At 35.2% G+C, this 22,824-nt stretch overlaps 2 protein-coding genes across 2 annotated transcripts; one reads left to right on the top strand and one right to left on the bottom strand.

Moving 5' to 3' along the window:
- Nucleotides 1-3,268: 3,268 nt before the first annotated feature.
- Nucleotides 3,269-6,588, top strand: LOC125668439 (uncharacterized). The gene is made up of 2 exons (XM_048902609.2): nucleotides 3,269-3,958; nucleotides 4,280-6,588. The coding sequence occupies exons 1-2, from the start codon at nucleotides 3,637-3,639 to the stop codon at nucleotides 5,350-5,352; spliced, it is 1,395 nt and encodes a 464-aa protein (XP_048758566.2). The 5' UTR covers nucleotides 3,269-3,636; the 3' UTR covers nucleotides 5,353-6,588.
- A 6,252-nt stretch (nucleotides 6,589-12,840) lies between these two features.
- Nucleotides 12,841-22,763, bottom strand: LOC125668441 (inositol monophosphatase 3-like). Its single transcript, XM_048902611.2, has 5 exons — nucleotides 22,220-22,763; nucleotides 18,249-18,414; nucleotides 16,924-17,019; nucleotides 16,199-16,372; nucleotides 12,841-13,173 (listed from the first exon to the last, which is right to left on the bottom strand). The coding sequence occupies exons 1-5, from the start codon at nucleotides 22,643-22,645 to the stop codon at nucleotides 12,908-12,910; spliced, it is 1,128 nt and encodes a 375-aa protein (XP_048758568.2). The 5' UTR covers nucleotides 22,646-22,763; the 3' UTR covers nucleotides 12,841-12,907.
- Between the last annotated feature and the right edge of the window lie 61 nt (nucleotides 22,764-22,824).

Here is a 22,824-nt window from a genome sequence, read left to right as displayed (position 1 = left end):
TATTGCATATAACACTAGTAGTATAATTATAGCACTCTACTTTTATTGCACAATTCAAAATAATCATGTAAACATTCAAATAACCTTCTAGAATGAAATGTATTGACAGGGTACGTACATGTAGTATTTTGCAATGGTTTTCCCATTGAGTTGTAGATGTTTAAAAGGTAATTTTTTTAAAAAATATCTTTAAGCATAAAGCAATCATATAAAAAAAACCTTCTTCAACAGTAGTTCACCGAAAAAACCGACGTTCTTTTTGAATATATGGTTTTAAATATCTAAAAGTTTCAATTCCTAAAGGGTGGGCAGATATTCTTAGCTTTATTAATTTAGAGCGTACTTCTTTCACAATTGGAAATTTTAAATAGTCTTGTAATTCTTAGTTCTTTCTAATTTTACTGTAAAGGAGAAGTTTTCCACGTGTAGAAAATTCAGTGTTTTGTAGTTGCATGTTAAAACTATCGATATAGTCATTCTTCAAATAGTTGTAAAATGTGCTAATGATGAAAGATTTAGTCTAGCTCTTAACTTTTTTATATGTATCAGTGTATTTCAGTGTCATAAAGGTTATCATCTTCTAATTTAGGGGCCTCCGTGGCCGAGTGGTTAGAGCATTGCGCTCAAAATCACACGGCCTCTCACCTCTGGTCGGCGCGGGTTTGAATCCCGCTCGCGCCGGTAAGTGAAAAAATTCCCCAGTTTACTTTCAGAAGGTCGGTGTCCCAGGTACATGGTATCTCCTCTCTTCAACCAACAAAAACTGGGCGCCACCAGATAACTGAAAAATTGTTGAGTGTGGCGGAAAACATCAAAACAATCCACAATCAATCTTCCAATTTAGCGGCAGTGAGTATTGGATTTTTAATACTATTTTCATAATCATAGGTTTATAGTCTTTTGTAATATTTAAACAGAGAGGAGAGCTATAATGCAGATGGAGAAAGTTCTTGGTTCATGTTTAATGGCTAAATCTTAAGCTTTCTTCTGTACGCTCAAAACGTTTTTAATTATTTTAAAATTGCTGTATTTTTTTCAAAGGGTAGTTGGTCATGTTGATATTAAAGTCTGAAATCCAAATTTCAGAGCCATATAAAATGATAGGTTCAGTAAGAGCAGAATAAAGTTTTAATAGAGTTTTTACGCATAATTTATCATAAAAGATTAAAGAATGTTTTGTTGCATAAAAGCTATCCGTGCATGGTCAGCTAGCTGTTCAGCTGCATATTAAAGTTTACCATTACAGATGAAAATAATTCCCAAATATTTATATTCATGTTTGAGATGAATTATTGGGTGATTATAATAAAAACAACGTTGAGTTTCGTCATTTTCTTATTTGAGAAAATTATTGCATTAGTTTTATCACAGTGTAGCCACGCACGGTTCACCGTGTCCAGATTCATCTTTGCAGCAACATGTATTGTTTCAATACATGTGCTTTATGAGATTGTAAATTTCCCACTTATGTCTTTTTTTGTATATTTTGGATAACATAGAAATAACAAGAGGCCCATGGGCCACATCGCACACCTGAGTCACCATGGCCCATATTTAAAGATTTCCCCATTATATTTGCATGTAAAACTTTGATCCCTACTGTGGCCTCAGTCTACCCCGGGTGTCACGATTTTTACAAACTTGAATCTGCACTATGTCAAGAAGCTTTCATGTAAATGTAAACTTCGCTGGCCCAATGGTTCTTGAGAAGAATTTTTAAAAAGATTTTCTCTATATATTTGTATGTAAAACTCTGATCCCCAATTGTGGCCCCACTCTTCCCCCAAAGGGGGGAGGGATGATTTTAACAAACTTTAATCTGAACTATGCCAGGAAGAATTTCACGTAAATGTAAACTTTTCTGGCCCAGTGATTCTTCAGAAGAAGATTTTAATGATTTTCCCTATATGTATGTAAAACTTTGTCCCCTATTGTGGCCCCACCCTACCCCTGGGGACCATGATTTTGACAAACTTGAATATCTGCACTATATAAGGAAGCTTTCATGTTTTCATATTTCTGGCTCAGTGGTTCTTGAGAATAAGATTTTAAAATAAATTCCCTATATATTTGTATGTAAAACTGTGATCCCTATTGTGGCCCCATCCTACCCCCAGGGCCATGATTTTAACAAACTTGAATCTGCACTATGTCAGGAAGCTGTCATGTACATTTGTACTTTCCTGGCCCAGTGGTTCTTGAGGAGAAGAATTTTAATGATTTTCCCTACATATTTGTATGTGAAACATTGATCTCCTATTGTGGCCCATCCCAACCCCCCAGGGATCATGATTTTAACAAACTTGAATCTGCACTATGTTAGGAGGCTTTTATGTACATTTATACTTTCCTGGCCAAGTGGTTCTTGAGAAGAAGATTTAAAAAAAAAAATATCCCTATATATTTGTATGTAAAACTTTGATCCCCTATTGTGGCCCCATCCCACCCCGGGGGTCATGGTTTTAACAAACTTGATTCTGCACTATGTCAGGAAGCTTTCATGTAAATTTCAGCTCTTCTGGACCAGTGGTTCTTGAGAAGAAGATTTTTAAATTACCCCACCCTATATTTGCATTTTTGTGATTATCTCCCCTTTGAAAGGGGCATGACCCTTATTTGAACAAACTTGAAAGCCCTTCACCCAATGACGCTTTTGGTCAAGTTTGGCCCAGTGGTTCTGGAAAAAAAGTCGAAAATGTAAAAAGTTTATAGACGTACAAACGACGGACAACAGGCGATCAGAAAAGCTCACTTGAGTTTTCAGCTCAGGTGAGCTTTAAAAAAAAAAACAACTTCAGATCAACTGAAGTATAGACGCATCGCACCAAACGTCACAAAGATAAATTTCGGTCATTCTAAAGTCTGGTTTCTCTGAGTTTATTTTACGGTTTCTCTGTGAGATTTGTTTATTTAGTAAAATATATATAAAATACTCAAAGCAATTAAGGGGGGGGGGGGTTACAGCAAGTAGTTACCCAAAATAAAATCCGAGCTTCACTAAAAAAAAATCAGATTCAATTGTTTTCATGTCTTGGTCAAGTTTGACACCATAATTTTCAAAGTCATAAACTGCTATTGGTAAAATAAAAAGCCCATGTACATCTAAAACGTCACCGATGGCGGATCTAATATTTCGTTTTCAGAAGTTGGAATGATAATGTAAACAGCCTGTATGACTTGTTTGAATGACAGTTGTGTGTAAAGTAACACACCTCACTGATCAGTACACACAATTATAACCCTATCTGCTCCCTGTAGAAATCCAACCAAAACGCCCTCCAGTAAATTGTCTAATTATTATCACTATTCTCGTTCTTATCTCCAGTGAATCTTGAAATAAAATGCCTGGTGGATATCCCTAACATTGTCTCACAAAGGTAAAGTTGTGCGTGATATGATGTGGACATTATTTCTTATATCGATACCGGTTGGGTAGTATACATATGCTAATTTCCTGTGATATATTTCAAAAATGCATGGAAAAAAATACAGGCTCATCGAGGCGTTTCGAAAGACCGATTTATTTCATCAAGTGAATTAAAACGTCGTCAACTGCACAAAGAGGAACCCTGGATTTGTTGTTATTGAAAGTCAACAGTGAAACGAATTTTGACGAATAGATGTAGACTTTTCCGAATGTTCAAACGAAAACTGACCAACATCCTGAAGCGAACAGAAAGCAATGGAGTGGACCTCTCGGACATGCAGTGGAGTGTCCAGAATTATACACTGGGCGATATCGTAGATAACTTTAAACTTCCTCTTGTTGTGCGTTGTAGCGACGCAACACCTACTGTTGAACATGGTGATCAGTTTCGGTTTGATCTGGCAGAACCTTTATTGCTCCATTCTAGAAAGTGGACCCGGAAAATTCGGGTGAGTTGTCTCCAGAGGGAAGCCTCGTCTGGGCAGATCACGGAAATACACCCACAGTATGTCATCCCCGAGGACTATGAGGGTAACTGTTCACTTTTTTCTCTATTCGTATAATGGTTAATAACTTTAAATATAAGTCATCATAAACTCGAGATCTTTTCTTTGAAATACATATTACTTCAGGAAAATAAGCAGTTTTCACAATTAGGAAAAAAAGAAATAAAGGATTTCTACTCCTTTCTTGTGTGATCTTATTTTATTACTATATGAAAACCAAGACATAGCTTTTTCCTCATCATATCACTCCTGTAATTTTAAAGTCGATTCAAATGCACGTGAATATATTTATAAAAAATTGAAGAGTTTTTAGTCAAATGAATAGACATACACATTTTACCTGTAGGCTGGTTTCAAGTAATAAACAGTCCCTCTGAAAAGTCAACACCCGACACCACACTGGAATCGGTAGTTGAAAGCGAAGCCAACCAGTTTCTCTCTGCCAGGAGCTTGAGCTGTTTGTCTTTGGTGGCAATTGGTAATGAATCCCCAAGAATAGTCAGACGACATGTGAAGAGTGGAGAAATTTTCACCGTCAGAGGATTGTTCGAGGGGAAGCGCAAACAAAGTGCTCAAATAAAGACCAAATATGATGAAATTCGAAATGACGGGCGCACTCGGTCATCTGACAAAATTCTCATCTGTGCAGACGAGAAAGACGAGAGCGTTTTAATTGACGTTACGCAAGGGGGATGCTTCTACAGGATTTTCGAAAGCGAAGAGAATGGCAGCGGATTGTTGAAGACTGAAGATCTAATTGACAAGAAGGATCAATTCCCTCTATTGATCCGACATACTTTCGGTGAATTGCCAATTATAGCGTCCACGTATTCCAGCGTCATGAAATGTGTCCGCGTCATCGAAGAACAGTCCGTATTGGCGGCGACGCTAAACTGCACTGCAACGCTCCTGGAACTTCAGTGCAAAAGTCCCATTCGATTTAAAATTTGTTTGAATGACGCAATATTGAAAAATTCAGAAAATTGTATGGAAGCACTGCATATTTGCGAAAATGAAGGTGACGACTTCTTGTCCGGTATAAAAATTGCCTTTACAATCCAAAAACAGTACAGTGAGCTTTCAGAACAAGCGAGAGGCAAACCTAAACTGACACATAAAATCAGTAACTCCACATCGGAGGAGCGCACAGCGACATCTAACGATTCAGAGGATATGGTTTCAATGTACGATTCGTTCAGTGACTATGGTGAAGAAGATGCTAATTCTGAATTTTCATTCGCCTGGACGCCAGAGCCTCTGATTAAAAATCGGAATAACGTGAAAGAAGACAAAAGTAAAGCGTCAAAAGACGAAAAGAAATTAACGGCTCCAAAGTTTTTCAACAGCAGTCTTAATAGTCCGATGTCCTCAAAAGAGAGCAAACTCAACGCGTGGAATGAACAGCCTGACGTAGTCTAACAGAACATGTATGATGAGCGGGATTTGTATAGTGTAGATGTATATTATACATCATGTTATGTACATACTGTATCAATATATTTACATTTCTAATGTTTTTACCTTCGATATCATCACAAATCAAAATGATAGCCATTCATAACCATGAATGTGAACGAATATGCATGTATGAATCTTGATAATAACACAGTACAACTACTACTATTTACGGCTGGAAATATTCCAATGGAAATGAAAGTAAAGTGTAAATATAAAGAAGATGTTTGTGAAACACTGATCTTTTGACCTGGTGACCTTTGACCAACTTTTAGAAAGTTCGATAACCCATATCTTTCAAATTGTAAGAGGCACTGTTTTTATACCAAGCATGTGCATTTTTTGTGAAAAGACCTTTCCAACGATACCAGATTTGTTGACCTTGACCAACAATGTCTTGCAATTCCAATTTGTTGTAATCGGGTCTTGCCACAAGGAATACACATACCAAATATGAAAGGTCTACCTCTTTGGTGTAAAAGATATGACCATGCAAAGTAGTTTTTTTTTTTTAAATTTCCAAAAACTAGGTCAATGTCAACAAATTTGGTATCATTGGAAAGGTCTTCTCACAAAAAATGCACATGCTAAATATAAAAGCAGTACCTCTAACCATCTGAAAATGTGGCTTATATTCAAATTTTCTAAAAGTAGGTGAAGGTCACCAGGTCAAATATTTTGGTGTCAATGGAAAGGCCTTGCCACAGGGAATACACATACCAAATATGAAAGCTTTACCTCTAATGGTATAAGAGATATAACCAAGGTTAAAATGTTTGAAAATACACCAGGGTATGAACAGCAATGCGTCACACCAGTATACTTTTTATGAAATGCTAACGCGTACGCTTCATGAAGTATGATAGCCTAAAGCATCGCAATTCATACCTTGTGTATTTTCAAAAATGAAATTTATTTCTTATATGAATATCTTGATGACATGAATTATATTTATAAATTAACCAACTGCTATGCACTGTTTATTTGTTATATAATTAGTAATCTAATGAGAAACAGAAAATCTACACAAAAATGTTTAGCATTATATTGATGGAAATTTTGCCAAACTATGTATATGTCTTACTTTTCGTAGTAAACAATTTCTGCAAGGATTGTGAATTTATGCCCTATTTCAAATCAGTACAAATGTTTGAATGCAAACCTTTGGTCATTTATCGATAAAGCACATAGAGAACTGTTGAGCAGCGTACCTATGTAATCTGCTAGTTTTTACCTGTGCAATCTGCTAGTTTTATAGCTATATACATGTAAATACTGTTCATTTTTATTATCTTCTTCAAAACAATAAAGTACAGTCAACATTTGACAGGAAATAAAAAAAAAAAAAAAAAAAACAAAAACCGACAATAAAGTCAATATGATTTTGTTCACCAATGCTGAGAGTCTGCATAATCATACACATTTTATACCATAATCAAAAGGAAAGACAATCCCACCAGACTATAATACATTGTACAAAGATATGCTGGTTATAATGTCTTAATACTGCAATTCTATTTACAGAAACCATGTAGTAGAGAATTCACACACCTTATCCTGGTGAAATACGTGTATGGCATAATTTTAAAACAATCAGAAAATCTAAACAGAAATATGCATTGTAATATATATACTATAAAGTTTGCATAGAATCTGAAACAGCTAATTAGTTTTCACGTGATCTAGCACCTACAACATCTGTCATACACATGATACATTCACTACTTGAAAATACAAAACCATTACCACTGAAAAAAAATTTAAATCTTTAAAAAAGATCACAGGTATACAATAAAACAAAAGGCCATAATGCTCACCTGAGCCACCTTACCCAAGCAGAAATAAAATTTTCATTCATGTCCAAGATCATGACTTGACAAACACCAGTCCACTCTGCAAATGACTGGATATAAATAAACTTGGGGGGGGGGGGGGGGGGGGGGGGGGGGGGGGGCCAAAAGCGTATGATTCAACAAACCTTAAAATTGCCTTCAATTTGTAGTAATATGAATTCTTTCTCATTAATTTGATAAATTGTTGCAATTGTTCTTCAGAATATTCTTAAAACTCGCGCTAATACTCCATGTAAACTTTTGGATCCTTATTGTGGCACCTTGTTTGGCATTGGACTGAACACAGCAATATCTACAGCAGAATCTGGACCCCTTCTTGGCACCAGCTCTCTCAAAAGAGAGTGTGAAATACACACCTAGTTCAACTAATGCTGGCATACTATAAAATTGAGAAACAAAACATGTTTGTTATTGAAATTCATGTTTAGAAAACGTAACCTTTTAACCTGCAATCTCCAAGGCATGATCAATCTGCCAAAGCTTTTGATAACCATCAGGTATAGGGTTCTCTATTTATCAGTTGGATAATGGCTGTATGCAAGTTAGTAAGACCTTTGACTTTTCACCTGCAAATCAACAGAGATCATCTTCCACAACCTTTGACCTGAAAATCAATAACGCTCCTTTACAAATCATAAACAAGCTGCCTATTAAGTTTGATGACTATCAGAAAGGGTTTCTCTAGTTATCAGTCAGACAATAATTACTATATGCATGCTAAAAATGCCCTGTAACCTTTAATCTGACTGGTAGTCATGGTTTGAAAAAACTATCAGATACTGATTCTTCTCGGTCTTCCCCATCTTAATTACCTCCCCTTGGAATGGTGTGTGTGGCTTTTACTCAAACAATCCTTTACTTTAGATGAATCAAGGGTTTCCTTGAAAATGGTCCAGTCATGATATTAAAGTTGAAAGACAAACACATGATTGACAAACTTCAACAAGCATAAAAGTTCACTACCTTATAGCTCAAATGAACTAAAACAGATGAACATAAGAAACATTTACTCCATTGTTCGTGTTGGGTTTACCAATGAATTCTTTTCACAGCTTAAAAGTGGACTGTAAAATAAACATCCCAGATACTGCATACAGGCTCTGTCAAAAACATTGTGTATCAGACTGTTGAAATAAACATCCCACAAACAGTATACCGTATTTTGCCGAATATAATACGCACTTTTTTTAGAGAATATTTTTGTGCCAGAAAGGGGTGCGTATTATATACCACAATAGGTTTTTGACCTTTTTTCCAGATGAAACTCGGCGATTAAGTAGTGTAATATTTCACTCAAAGACCAAGGCTTCGGATACTGTACGCCTTTTCACGTTCACCTATTTATTAAGTAGAAAATTCGACCTCAAGAAAATTACTACAGAAACGTAAAATTGCAGAAAATGTGATATATATACAATATCTAAATACTTCAATTATCATGAAACAAACAACCAATCAAATTGCATTGGATCTGACTATTCATTACATCGCATGCCGCCATTATTGAAAGCATGTGTACACAATAATGCCTTGACACGTGCTAAAATTGTTGGAAAATAATTTTGTCACTTGCTAAAAGTTTGTTTACTGTAAGTTTTATGAATAGGCCTAATTTTTAATGAAATACTTATTTGAATCTTTGAAATAACTATTCTTGCGTAAAAGCGTGTGTTTTACGAAGCCATTGTTGTGTACACTGCTTTTGTTAAATACCCCCTCCGGGTAAAGAAATGGCTATTTGATTGATTTTAAGTTTCAACAAAGGAAATATCGAGTCAGTTAAGACTTTAATGCTACAAAATCTCGTGCTTTGCTGAAATGAACAGGCTTGTCCGGGTTGATATTTCCCTGAAGATTCTCATTGAAGATTACCGCGATGTAGACCTCATCTCAAAAAGTTTGCAAATTATTGTGCGTTGTTTAGAATTCATTATTTCTGCAAAAACATTAAGTGAAAATTAACACCAAGTATAAAATAAAGATTACCGCTTAGTCAAAATTTTTGCTGCGTATTATACACCCGAAGTGCGTTTTTTCACCAACTTTTAGGCTCATAGTGGGGGGTGCGTATTAAACACCACTGCGTATTATATTCGGCAAAATACGGTACAGGCTCTGTCAAAAACATTGTGTATCAGACTGTTAAAATAAACATCCCACATACTGCATACAGGCTCTGTCAAAAACACTGCGTACCAGACTGTTAAGATAAACATCCCACATACAGGCTCTGTCAAAAACAATGTGTACCAGACTGTGAAAATAAACATCCCACATACTGTATACAGGCTCTATGAAAAACAATGTGTACCAGACTGTGAAAATAAACATCCCACATACTGCATACAGGCTCTGTCAAAAAACAATACTGTGAATACCAGACTGTTAATTACATGCACAACTTCATACATTTTCAGTGGTTACTAAGGAAAAAACCAGCTTGCATTGATTAAGAAATGCACATGTACCAACATCCCTGTAACATCACTTTTGTGAGAATGGCCAATTAAATAATATGCATTTGACCAAAATTATTCTATCATTAATATCATTTACCTTTACATCAAAAAGTTACACAAATAGTGAGAAAAATGAAAAACAAATGCCAGAGATTTAAAATATGTTAAATTTTTGTTCACATAATACATGTATATAATTAGTTAGCTATAAAAAGATGCACAAAGTCTCGAACCTCATACAGGTTCCACAATAACTGGAACATTATTCAATATTTTTATAAATCAATGTATACTTTTGCAATCTGTTGTTCAAATAGTACACAACATAACATTAGAGGGTGGGTTCAAATTTTCAGGTTTTCAGAATGTTTCGGACATTTAAAAATGTATGCATCAATTATTACCTAGAGTCTTAGGTCATAATGTCCTCAAGTAGAATATAACATGCATCTCGTCAACCAAATATTCCCTTATGACTAGTATCGTTAACTGCAACTATTAAAGCATATCAACATCCTGCAACATATAAAACATGTAATCCAACAACAAAATCTAGCACCTTGTACCTCTATAACATCAATAAAAATAACTACTATACAAGCATTTAACTATTCATAAAGAACATACTGTGTTATTGACGATTTACTATACGGAAAGGAAATGTACTGTTTGGCAGTTCAACTGTTCAGAAACTCCAAACTGGGCATACATGCACTGGCAAGAATCCCCAACCATGGTGTCATTATTTTGGTAGAGACCACTATATTCATCATAAATTTATGCATTCAGTTAGTTTGTAAGATGTCCATCTGTAGCGAAGAATTTTAAATATTGAAATAAATAATACATTAACCTTTGTAATTTTTCATTTAATATTCTATAAAGTTACTTTATATTTATCAGTTTTGTGGACTTTAATAAAAAATTCATAAAAATAAAATAATCTAATAAAAAAAATCCCAAATGCACCACAGGTGCCAAGGCATAGTTATGTATATGTATCAAATGAATGAAAAAGAAAATATAGCATCTGCATGTAGATAATAAATAAATATGCAAATGAAAGAATAGAAAACTTCAAAGAGATTTTAGTGTTAAAAGAACAGAAGTCAAGGTCACACTTCTTATCATGATTTTGATTCATGAACCCAATGCAAATTAAAGCATAATACACATGTACTAATATCGCAAAAAGGGGCACCAATAAAAATAATAAAATTTTGTTAAATTGGAATGGTAGTACATGTGGTAATAACGATAATGAAATCCACATTTACCAGAACGGAACTGTTCAGCGTTCACAGTGGAAGTGTAAAGTAATTCATTTAGTTACAACACTACAGGAACTGATGTAAATAACATAACTTAGACCACAATGAATATGTGTTCTGAAAATCTAAAGTGCATTACTTTTTTAGTTCATTTATCTAATCAAGGGATACTAGTATAATTTATTAACCCCTGGCCTTCAAGCAAATCTTTAAAGTTTAAAGGATGATAGAAATATTATCTAACAAGAGTACTGTAAATGGTACATCATGTGCCCATCAGACAGTGATGAAAAAAAATTGAGTGCAATATCTGTATCCATAATGAGAAAAAGTCCAGGGAAACTATTTAACCTACTTTTAGCCATAAAGTAGGTCACAGTGCACACACTAAGCTGAAATGCAAACTGGATCTGTATTTCTCTGAGAGGAAGGTTGTGACTACATTTCAGGACAATACCTGTATCCATAACCAAAAAATCTGGAAAACTGTTTGACCTACTTTCAGCCCTAAAGAAATGCAAACTGAAATTGTATTCCTTTGAGAGGAAGCTTGTGACTAAGTTTCAGGGCAATATCTGTATCCGTAATGAAAAAAAGTCAGGAAAACCGTTTGACCAATGAGCTAGATCTTTGACCTTTTGACCCTAAAATCAATCCGACACATCCTCCTCATTCATACTAAGTCCGTGTATAAAGATTCATTCAAGTGGAGAGACAATGCTATTAGTTTTTTAAGAGCCTGGAAACAATTGCGGTTAAAGACAGACTAACAACCTGATTCCAATATATAACCCCCACTCCATCTACAATTTTGTTGCTGTGCATACAACAATACCTTTGGACATATTGTTTATAAATATTGGTAAACACTGGTATATTAAAAATTTGCTACCATTATTACAATCACTCTGACCTGTAGATACACAAACAATATACAAATGGATTCAATACACAAAAGCATCAATCAGTCTTTCATTCAGAATCTTATGAACTTTTGCCTGATTGTCTTAAATCATCTTTTCTTCATAAATGACAGAATTTTCTTTGCATACAAAATATGAAAAATTTCATACCGCTGTTTACGGACTATTTTTGGTGAACGTAGAATTGTGCAGATTTAAAAAAATGAAAGGTACCAATAACCCTAGACTAGTGATTACAATTTGAGAATCCACTAAATTTAAAACTGTTTGTTGCAGTGATACCTACTTAACTTCAAATTTGGCAATGCAAATTGAAAGAATCTTCAAAACAATTGCTAAATAAAACCAAGCTAAAGTTTTCCATACAGAAGAAATCATAAAGCATTAATTATACATCGTCTCACGCTACCTTTTGGCGTCTACTTCGTTCCCTGAGGATTGTTTATTTTACTGTAGCTCTGGGGAAAAGGGGATTTACTTTGTCAACAAACAAAACGACTGAATGAATGATTTAGGTATGTTTTAACACAAATACAGCAAGAAAAAATATTAGGATTGTTTTCACATCATAATTTTGAGACAGCAACATAAGAATACAGCAACATAAGACCTCATTCATGTGCAGAAAAAGCTGCACTGTAAAACCAAAGGTTTCTATAGGGGGTAGATTTGTTCCTCTTTGGTAAATATATATTGCAATTGTTCCCCCCGAGAGCTACAGTTTTGGAGCTAATATTTTGCTCTGATTTGTCACAATATAATCATTATGTACATCAAACCCTTTCAAAAAGGCTTCTCAACACTCTTATCAACTACACATGTCCTCCGTATATGAACTCTCATACACACAATACATTTAAACTGAAACATCTACACTTATGAGAAAGATGAATGGCGTGTTTCTTGATGCATACAAATATCACTGGATAACAAGTCCTGCTGAATCTTCCACCTTTTGATGCTCTATCTTCCTCCTATGCTGAGGCTTCCACCATCTCACGCTAAATCTTCCACTACCTTATATCTTTGTTGTGCTCCATTGGTTTGGCGACATGTTGTTCTAAATATTTGTAATGATCATAAAGAGTTGCTAACAAACCATCATTATTTCTCACTTCTTTTCGAGAAGAGTAGTCTATGAATGCCCCTTCTAAAGTAGTCATTTTCCCATGAAATGCAGATAAAATGGCATTCCCAGCACATATATCCCACTTCTTTATTCTTGTGGTGTGTACATAAGCATCAGCTCTCCCTTCTATGACTTCTAGTGTTTTAAAACCTGAAAATACAACACTTTAATCATTGTTCTGTTTCACTCAACAGACAAGTATTGCACTCAATCAAGAAAGATAACATCATGATAATTTTATTGGGATGCGATATCCAGTTGGTCATGTGACCAAATTTTATTTTGCCTGAAGAGTTCTTACCACAGGCCTTATCGGTCACCTGAGTATTAGTTATGAGTATCACTAATCCAAAAACCTATGAATTCTAGAAAAAATTTCTTGTTTTGAATACTATATTAAAAAAAGTACATGTATAAGTTTTTTAAGATTACATCTTTCTTAAAATGCCCTCAAAGGTGCCTATAGTAATAAAAGGCTTTACATAATATGACATACATAACATTAACACAATATGACTAATTTGGACAAATCCTTGAGTCAATACCCTGGGGTTGCGAAATTCACAAGTTTGGTAAATCCTTTTCTGCTTTTCCTAAATATGCATTTAGTTTTCATACCATATCGGCAAACTTCAAGAAGTATTTCAAATGATAAAGAAAACATATCACTATGATAAATTTGGATCGACCTGGGAACCAAACCCTTACCCCGAGGATTATGAAATTTACAATTTTGGTCAAGGACTGCCTACTCCTTCTAAATATCTATTTAGTTTCAATTTAGTATCAATAGCATTAAAAAAGGCATTATCTAAATGTTTTACACATATTACACTGTATACACTAAGTTTGGCTCCTTCCTGTTGTCACAACCTCTACCCCGGGGATCATGAAATATACAATTTTGGTAGAAGTCTTCCTGATCTACATCACTATGCATTTAGTTTTTCTACACATGTGCGGTTGTAAAAAAGAAAAATCTTTAAAATTGGTTAATTTTTGCCCTGCCCCTAAGGCCCCAGGGGTGCAGGAATCCAAAAATTTACAATTTAAGCCCCCCCCCCCCCTGTTCCAATGATGTTTTCTACAAAATTTGAAAAGAATTGGAATGGTAGTTATCAAAAAGTTAAAAATGTTCTATTGTTCACATATTTCATAACTGACCATTTTGGCTCCACCCTGATACCAAAACCCCTACCCCTGGGATCATCAAGTTTATAATTTTGGTAAAGGACTACCTGCTCTTTCTAAATATCTATTTAGTTTTACTCTAGTATCAATAGTGCTTAACTAAAGAAAATGTTATTTAAAGGGTTTTTACCACGATTTTTAATGTAATAAAATCAGAAGGAGTAACCTTAATAAAGCACGTTTCTGCTGTTATATTGTTTCATTACTCCCAATAATTGATACAAACATGCATTTTATCTGCACATATTCAAAGCTTCCGCTTCACAAATCGTCACTAATGAGCTATCTAGTCACGTGATACGTCATGACGTCATATGTGTCAATGTGCTGCAGCAGCTATGTATGATCATGTATGTGTGTGTGAATAGATTGTATCGAAAGTCATATATTATACCGAATGGATAGTTAGTCTTCCGACATCGATGACATCCCATTAGTATTTAAGATTCAGCCATACATGTTTGAACCTGTCGCTGTGCCAAATCTAAGAGAAATTCTGTCAGCAAACAATAGCCTAACATTATGTACGACATTAACGGACTCGGACGGAGATCCCGATCACAGAAAGGGTGGAACGTTTTGGTAAATATCTATCTTATCATCATGATTCATCGTCAGATACCCATGGGTGATCTCGTCGAGTAAAAATCGAGATCATCCATAGGTATCCGACGATGAGTAAAAAACGAGATCACCCATAGGTATTCGACAACAATGTCTTATCATAGAATGACACTTTTCGTTCACAAAAATTTCATGTTCCCTTGTAGATCCTAATATTCTTTTTTTAAAGCATTACAGGTCTGTACATGTATTAGCCAATCTAATTAAAATCAGTTCTTCTCTAACCGTTACACTGGAGAAGATCTGCTTTTAATTAGATTGGTGCATTAACCTACATCGTGTTGAAGGAAACAGGCCGATTTACCGATATCCATTTCATTTATGATCTTTTTTTTCAAAGGGGAGGGGAGGGTGCCTACCAGATTCTAAAATTACCAATCTGAAAATCTATCGACTTCTTAAATCGTATATAGTGTGTGATTAAGAGGGAGAGGTGGGGGGGTTACTTGTCATTTAATACATGGGGCCAATAGTCATTCATAACCTCTACCTTATAATCGTCCCATTCACTACTATAAAATAAAAATAGTGGAATGGGGGGGGGGGGGGGGGGGGGGAGGCTGTTATCCATTATATAGTTGCAATTTTTTTCCATTACGTAAGCACGCAGCATCATGAATCTCTCCAATTTGTAATGGTATCAATAGCCTGCTGTATGTGCTGTTCACAACTTGTTTAAATGTTTTCATGCTTTCTCGCTTCACCACGATTGATACGTAGGACAATACATACTAATGGCATGAAAATCTTCGACGATAATATGCATATCTGGCTTTTTGTACTTTCGATACAAAATAATCACTAAAGCACGCTTTATATCGAAAAAATAATACCAGCATGATTTAAAACACCACATTTTCATATAAATTTACAAGCAATAAAAATCGTGGTAAAAACCCTTTAAATGTTGTACACATAAATGGTATGTACCAAGTTTGGCCCTACCCTGGGGGTCAGATCCCCTACCCCAGAGATCATGAAATTTACAATTTTGGTAGAGGCCTTCCTGCTCTACATCACTATGCATTTAGTTTTTTGGGTTTTTTTTTTACACAAGCATGGTTGTAGAGAGGAAGAGTTTTGAAAATTGGTCCATTTTGGCAGTTTTTGCCTCAGGCCCAAGGAGTCCTGAAATTTACAATCTATGTCGTCCTTGTCCCAATGATGTTTCATAGCAAATTTGAAAAGAATTGGAATGGTAGTTACCAAGACGAAGTTAAAAATGTTCAGTTGCTAACGCACAATGCATAACGCACAATGAATGACAACTAATTGCAAAAGGTCATCTGAGTTTACTCATACATATATATGAATTTTCATCTGAAGAGTATGGTGCCACTTTGCCACTTTTGTGACTTACCTGCCCCTCCTGCAAAAATAATATGGGTATTATTTCCCAAACTTTTGCGGACACTGTCGGCCACATCTCCTGTGTGGGAGCGGGATATGATGATGTTGTGAGGATCACCTTCTTCCCGACTGTTTTTGATAGTTTGGAGGTTAGAGGAATGTCCAACACCCACCCAAGCCCACACTGTAACATGAAAATACATATAAGCATCAATATGAAATTAGATGGGCGGATCCAGATCTACCAGCACTTCAGTACACATCGCAGTATGTCTGTCATAATGCTGGATTCTGTGAAACTAGGATATAATAATTAGTCCCATTCTCATACAGCACATCAGTTTCCCCAAAATGGAGAACCAACTTTCTAAGCATAGCTAAATATTTTGAATGAAGTTTATTGTCCTGTAATGCTTGTCTAGCTGATAAGTTTTTCAGTTTGTTGTTAGTTGTGCGAATTTTCAGTCAGGACTGATGCCTTTTAACAGACCCACATGCAGTGGAAAACAATCCCTAGCAAGGAACATACATCAAAATTTTGGGAAATTTTTCGCAAACTTGAAGTCTTCCTGTAAAAATCTACCCTAGCAATGTTTTGAATTTCTTCAAATGATTTAACAGATCAAAGGCTGCTTTATTATACTTGAGTAAAATCTGTATGGACATAAAATAAGAGTGGGAAGAATTTGAAAAATATTAATAATCTTACAAATTCTAGATCTATCCAGTTGTTACCTGTTTTTTTCTCAAATGGTTTGTGGATGACTCCAATGGTTGGCTGCCCATTGACGGCCACACATATCATCACTGTCACATACTCCCTCAAATTCTCTGCAATGTGATTATATACATGTATTAAGGTCATGTTAAACTGTATTACATATGAACAAAGTCAAAAAAGTAATTAACTGGAGACCAACACCTTGAGGTTAAAATTACGGAAGATTCTCATGAGAGGATACCATGCGGTATTCAACAGGGTCTGGATCCAAATTGAAAAGTATAAACTTGAAGAAATAAAACAGATCACCAACACATCATGAGAATGCAGTAAAAATTTTATTTGGTTGACTGGTTTCGACCTTAGGGTGTCCCACAAACCAATGATATGTTCCTTGCAAGGTACAGTCCGCGATTGATAAGATGTCACGACAGGACCGACAATCCCTCCTCCAGTACCTCAGAATGACAGGGTTCCATTAGTCACTAGGTATCATCCCGCTCTCAAGAACATCAATGGTATTCTTAGAAGACACCAGCCCATTCTGTATGCCAATAAACGAATGGTTGGTGTTTTTAAGGAACCACAAATGGCATCCTTCAGACGCTCCGAAACCTGAAGGACATGGTAGTAAGGACCAAACTGAATAAACCTTTACCCAGGTCAAACTCCCCGTTGAGGCCTCAGCTACGTATAGTAATGGAGGTTTCAAAAAATGCTCAGACCTCAAATGTCAATTATGCAAATATAGCTCAGACACTGAAGGTTTTAGCAGTCCTGTCACAGGTCGCAGTTATAAAATATTGGGAAACTTTTCCTGCAAATGCAATAACTGCATCTATCTCATCAGTTGCAATGACATTTTACTCACAAACTGAATAAAAGTTTTGACTAAATGTCCGGAGTTTTCAAAATTGTTTGATTCTTATAACTCCAATTTGTTCACTATACAGATTCAAAAATTTGAATAGTTCCCCACTGAGTCTCCAAACATTATGTTTTTTGTTTTAGGCACCTTTGAATGCATTGCATTTTCGGATTTATTGATGTGTAAATTCTCATTCAGCTTTAGTTTTGTCTAATCAAAACATTAAATGTTTACCTGAACAACTTCAAATTCATGAATCCATGAAATGCTTAGTTGCAGCCACCCCTTCTTAATACAGCATTACAACTATACATTTAGTTTGTCACTCTGTCAGTGTCTCGATTGACATCAAGTGATAATCAAATTCCAAGTTTTATTAAATCTGGATTGCAAATTCTGCATGTTTTTACTGTCTGGGGCATTGAAAACCACGCCACAAATAGACATAAAGCATAAGTAAAACAAACTTACCTTTATATTCTTGAGTAGCATCTAGTGGGTCAACCCAAACAGACACCTTATTAAATGGCACTGACATATCACTTTTGACTAATTTCTCCACTTCCTCATTATTTGAATTAACATTGTCTATGAATCGAAAACTGACTGGTCTAATATCCGACTCTTCAGATATAACCTGTAAGAAAATTGTGGAAATTAGGGATGAAACGATTGTCGCTGACAATCGACTGTCGATCGTTTTTGGCTCTTTGATTCCGATTATATTTTTCATAATCAATTGTCGCCGTACACTAGTTGATAACTAATCCAAGATTCTTCTGACTGTTAACCCCGATTTTATATCGTGATATGTACGGGGCAGAGTCAGAGTGGACTCCATATTGAAAAGTGGAAATTCAGTGACACTAGCTATTGTCGCTGCTTTGCCTACCTTTAACAGCTTTATTTCGCAGGTTTACTTTCCAAGATGCGAGGATTCAGTTATCAGATGATTATACTACAAGTTGAGCATGACTAATATGATGCTATTGCCATGTAAAAAGCTCTAACACTGATAAATGAAGCATTACTTTAACATAGGGCGCCTAATTGCCATTTGATTTCTTTGCCCATGACGTCAGCACACAAATACACAAAATTCCAATTGGCATCAAAGTACTCAACCGATAATTGAATCCTTTCTAGATCTGCGAAATAAAGTTGTAAAAGGTAGGCAAAGCAGCTACATTAGCTGAATTCCCACTTTTCAATATGGAGTCCGCTCTAATTCTCACACGCACATGTCTCGATATAAAAGTCAGAGGAATCTCGGATTAGTTGATAACTTGATACATATTTATGTACATACATTGTATATCCCAACCCAGGGAAACTCAAGTCAGACGTCTGGATTTTTTTTCTTAAAAGTAAAGCCAATTTGATTTGTGACTAGAGAAAACACATTTCATTCCTCGTTAAGCCTAATATAATATAACATGTGTATGTTCAATATAATGTTGCACACATATCCGAGCATAAAATTAAAAAGAAATAACCCTAAAATGTAAATGCCGATTATATCGATCATTGATCGATACAGTTCTTCCGATTATGACCAATTATTGATTATGATTTTTTCCCGATTATTCAACACAAGTGGAAATCTGATTAGTTATTTCAAACTTCTACAATAAACTGTGCAGTTATAAAGTTTATTACTTTTAAAGTGTGCACTTTGCATACCCCACACCCAGGGTATAAGGCCAAAATAAAAATATTGTTTGTTTCCCCTCGCCCGACCGAGTCTGAAAATTCACACCGACCCATAAGTTTTTTTTACGCCATTCTGGTGAAGTTTTTTTTTTAATTTGAAGAAAAATTCAAGGTCGTTTCTGCTGCAGATCAGTATTTTATAATGACAAAAATTTTCTATATCTTCTTTGGTTTCAATCCAAAATTAAAAAATAATGACAATACGAATACAGGAGGTGTTCTGGTCCGAAATCTAGAAATTTCGCCGCCTCCAGCTGGAGGCGGCATTCTCTGGCTGATTTCAAATACTTACAAGCCGAATTTAATTTTAAGCTCATAACTAATCAATAAAACGATTCTTCTTGTACTTACTAATATCGATTTTATGGGTTCTTTCATCACATAAACAGTCTCTTGAAAACATTTTATCAAACTGTCAAGCTTTGTTTTGAGTCACGAGACTCGTTTGCTCAAATGCCAGTGAAAATTCGGTTGACTACAATTGTTGGCTTCTGTTTAATATCGAATTTTGGATTGATATTTTCTTTTAATCGATATTAATAAGTACAAGAATCATGATTGTTTTATTGATTAGTTACAAGTGAGTTTAACATTGAATTCGGCTCGCAATTCGGACTAGTGATCTGCAAGATCGAGATGGAGAAATGTTGTCTATACGAGGAGCGAGGAAACAAGAGAATTCGGGGCATCCAGTGTGCAAGTTGTGTTCTTCAGTAGGGGAAAGTGTTGATATTTCGGACGGATGCAATATTTTTGACAGTCAATCAGAAGCATTCTCAATTTAACTTATTTCTGAACTAATGCTATATTTACAAACTGGAAAACATCTAATTATATGCACATGTGTAACTCAGCTCTGATTGGTTGATGTCAGCATCCATTTTGTTTGATCGGCAAAATCAAGTCCCGTTGAAACGTTTTCTGGTAAACTAGATCTACCGATATCATTTAAAAATATAATGAAAATCACTATCATATATAAATTAAGATAATGTGCAAAAAACAAAAGCATAAAATGTCAGTGAACCATAAATAAAAGACAGCAACCGAGTTTACCAATTTTATAACACCATGTGTCCAAAACTAACACCATTGTCCATAGTTGCAACATTCTCCCTAACTTTATTTAAGTGTTAGTATGTGGTATAAATAGCAGAGAAAATTCTGATGAAACCCAATGTTCGTCGAATCAACCAATATGTATACATGTAGTCCAATGCCTAAGTTTAGTGGTTAGATAATGAGCATTTCCAAAATACATGAAGTACTGTCCGAATTATCGACACCTTTCCTAATTGCAAAACGTGGCAATCAAAGCAGAATTTACGCGAGAACTGACTATACGAGTTTGATGAGGAAACATGGATGATGTGCTTCATGACGTTTGGTATTGGGCATTGTTAATGGTTATGGGAATTTCATAATAAATAAAATTCTGCTAGCTAAAAAAAAAACCCTTTTTACCTACTTACCGACCTTCCTCTGAAATTTAGGGTCGGGAGAGGGGAAACAAACATATTTTTAAATGTGGCCTAACATATTAGGAGTCACTCTGTACCCTGCTATGACCAAAATAATATATTATATATGTTGTTTCCAGTTTCCTGACCCTAACTCCGTTTTTGCTGCTGACCCTAAATATTTTATTGATGATATATATATATATATAATTATATATAAATCTGTTATTTTCAAACTGCACTTTTTTTCTTTTCACCATGTTCACATTTGAGTTTCTATTTTGACTACTAGTGATCTTCAAAATGTTCACATACGTATTAAAAGTGTATCAAAATGTTAACGTAGAAGATTTCAAATTTCAAATAAACAAGCATGGTTTGTTTGCAGTGCAGCTTGTTGGCCATAAAATATGGCAATTGCAACCATATGACGGCAAAAAAATATAATGACATCTGTTCCCCATAAGACTCTTCAATGAATATTATGCCGGCCCTGTTAATGAAAAATGAAATGATATAGAAGTATCCTGCTCAACTTCGGAGAGAACAGTTTTATCAATAAAGGTCTACAACCTCCCCTAATATTTCAAACATTTTAGTCACATGTATATATATATTATAAAATTATATTTATAAAATTCAACCGCAATACTTCAGTAACAAATGACGTTAATAATTATGTCACACAACCCTCATGGCATAAATTCTTTTTAAGACCTTGTGAATGTTAGATTATAGAGTTGATTATGGAAGTTAACGGGGTATACCAGAGATCAGATGGGACAAATTATAATGCATGCTGTTGTGTTTATGACTAAATAAAGCACCAGAGAAAATTTGCTGAAATTGTGTTGCATTCCTGTCACTATGCTTGCGAAGCTCAGTTGTTGTTTACATAGTAGATTTTAACCGGTAAAACTGCTGACTCCCGTGGTCAGAGTAATTCAAGATGGAACAGAATGTTTGTGTTGGCGAACTTACACAATGCTAGAAATTTTGCAAAAAGAAAACAAAATGTTTCAGTAAAATAAAAATGTTTTAACTACCTACCCCACTTAACAAAAAAAATAGAGTGAAATAGGAAACAGTGAACACACATACATTTTATTTTGGCCTAACTGGGATGAATGGACTGTGGAAACTATGATACAAAGTGGCAATTTGTATACGAAGTGACCTGGGTACGAAATGGGGTAAGAAGTGCCCATCCCACCCCTAAAACTTATGTGTCAAAAGTGTTATGAATATCTACACCAAGAAATAAACTACCTGGAGTCCCGGGAAAGTCTTGGCGAATCCGTACACAATAGACCTATGCGATTCTAAGTCACCTTCTGTGAGCACTTCCTCGGCACCTTCCTTTGTTTTACCTTTTGATCTGTCTGCCAACGTGTTACGTTCACGTATCTCGCGCACCCGAGTTCCACCTCGCTCAACAAGAGCAATGCTTACTGACAAAAGTTCCTTTAAACTAATTTTCTTTTCTTTCTGAAACCAGTCAGGAAACCCGACAATATAAATAACCATACAAAGCCCAAATGCGAAGCATGCAGCAGCCCCAACTGAGTTCAGCTTCACGTTTGTAGGAGCCATATTGGTTTCACTAATTGAAATGTTGACAAATAAGTTGATTCCAAATAAAAATAGTAGCGTTTCTTTTCCCGAGTTTGTAGTGAAAGCTTTATCGGATACCATATGGGTAAAATTTTCAATTAACTGATAATCATTTTAACAAGATAATACATCTTTTACCTTTGAGTTAAATAAGATTAAACACTAAATATACCCGCTATTTAGTCAGAACCCCAGGAACACAAGTTTCACAAGTTTCGTATTTAATAAGGTCACGCTTTTGAACTTTTATATAATAGATT

This window comes from Ostrea edulis, chromosome 4 (assembly GCF_947568905.1).
Source record: "Ostrea edulis chromosome 4, xbOstEdul1.1, whole genome shotgun sequence".
NCBI classification, from domain to species: domain Eukaryota; kingdom Metazoa; phylum Mollusca; class Bivalvia; order Ostreida; family Ostreidae; genus Ostrea; species Ostrea edulis.
This window is presented reverse-complemented; position numbering and strand designations above follow the sequence as displayed.

Coding starts and splice junctions, on each gene's coding strand:
- LOC125668439 (XM_048902609.2), top strand. CDS start 3,637: ATGTTCAAACGAAAACTGACCAACATCCTGAAGCGAACAGAAAGCAAT. Junction 3,959..4,279: donor CATCCCCGAGGACTATGAGG/GTAACTGTTCAC, acceptor TTTTACCTGTAG/GCTGGTTTCAAGTAATAAAC.
- LOC125668441 (XM_048902611.2), bottom strand. CDS start 22,645: ATGGTATCCGATAAAGCTTTCACTACAAACTCGGGAAAAGAAACGCTA. Junction 18,415..22,219: donor AGACTTTCCCGGGACTCCAG/GTAGTTTATTTC, acceptor ATTTTCTTACAG/GTTATATCTGAAGAGTCGGA. Junction 17,020..18,248: donor TGCTACTCAAGAATATAAAG/GTAAGTTTGTTT, acceptor ATCACATTGCAG/AGAATTTGAGGGAGTATGTG.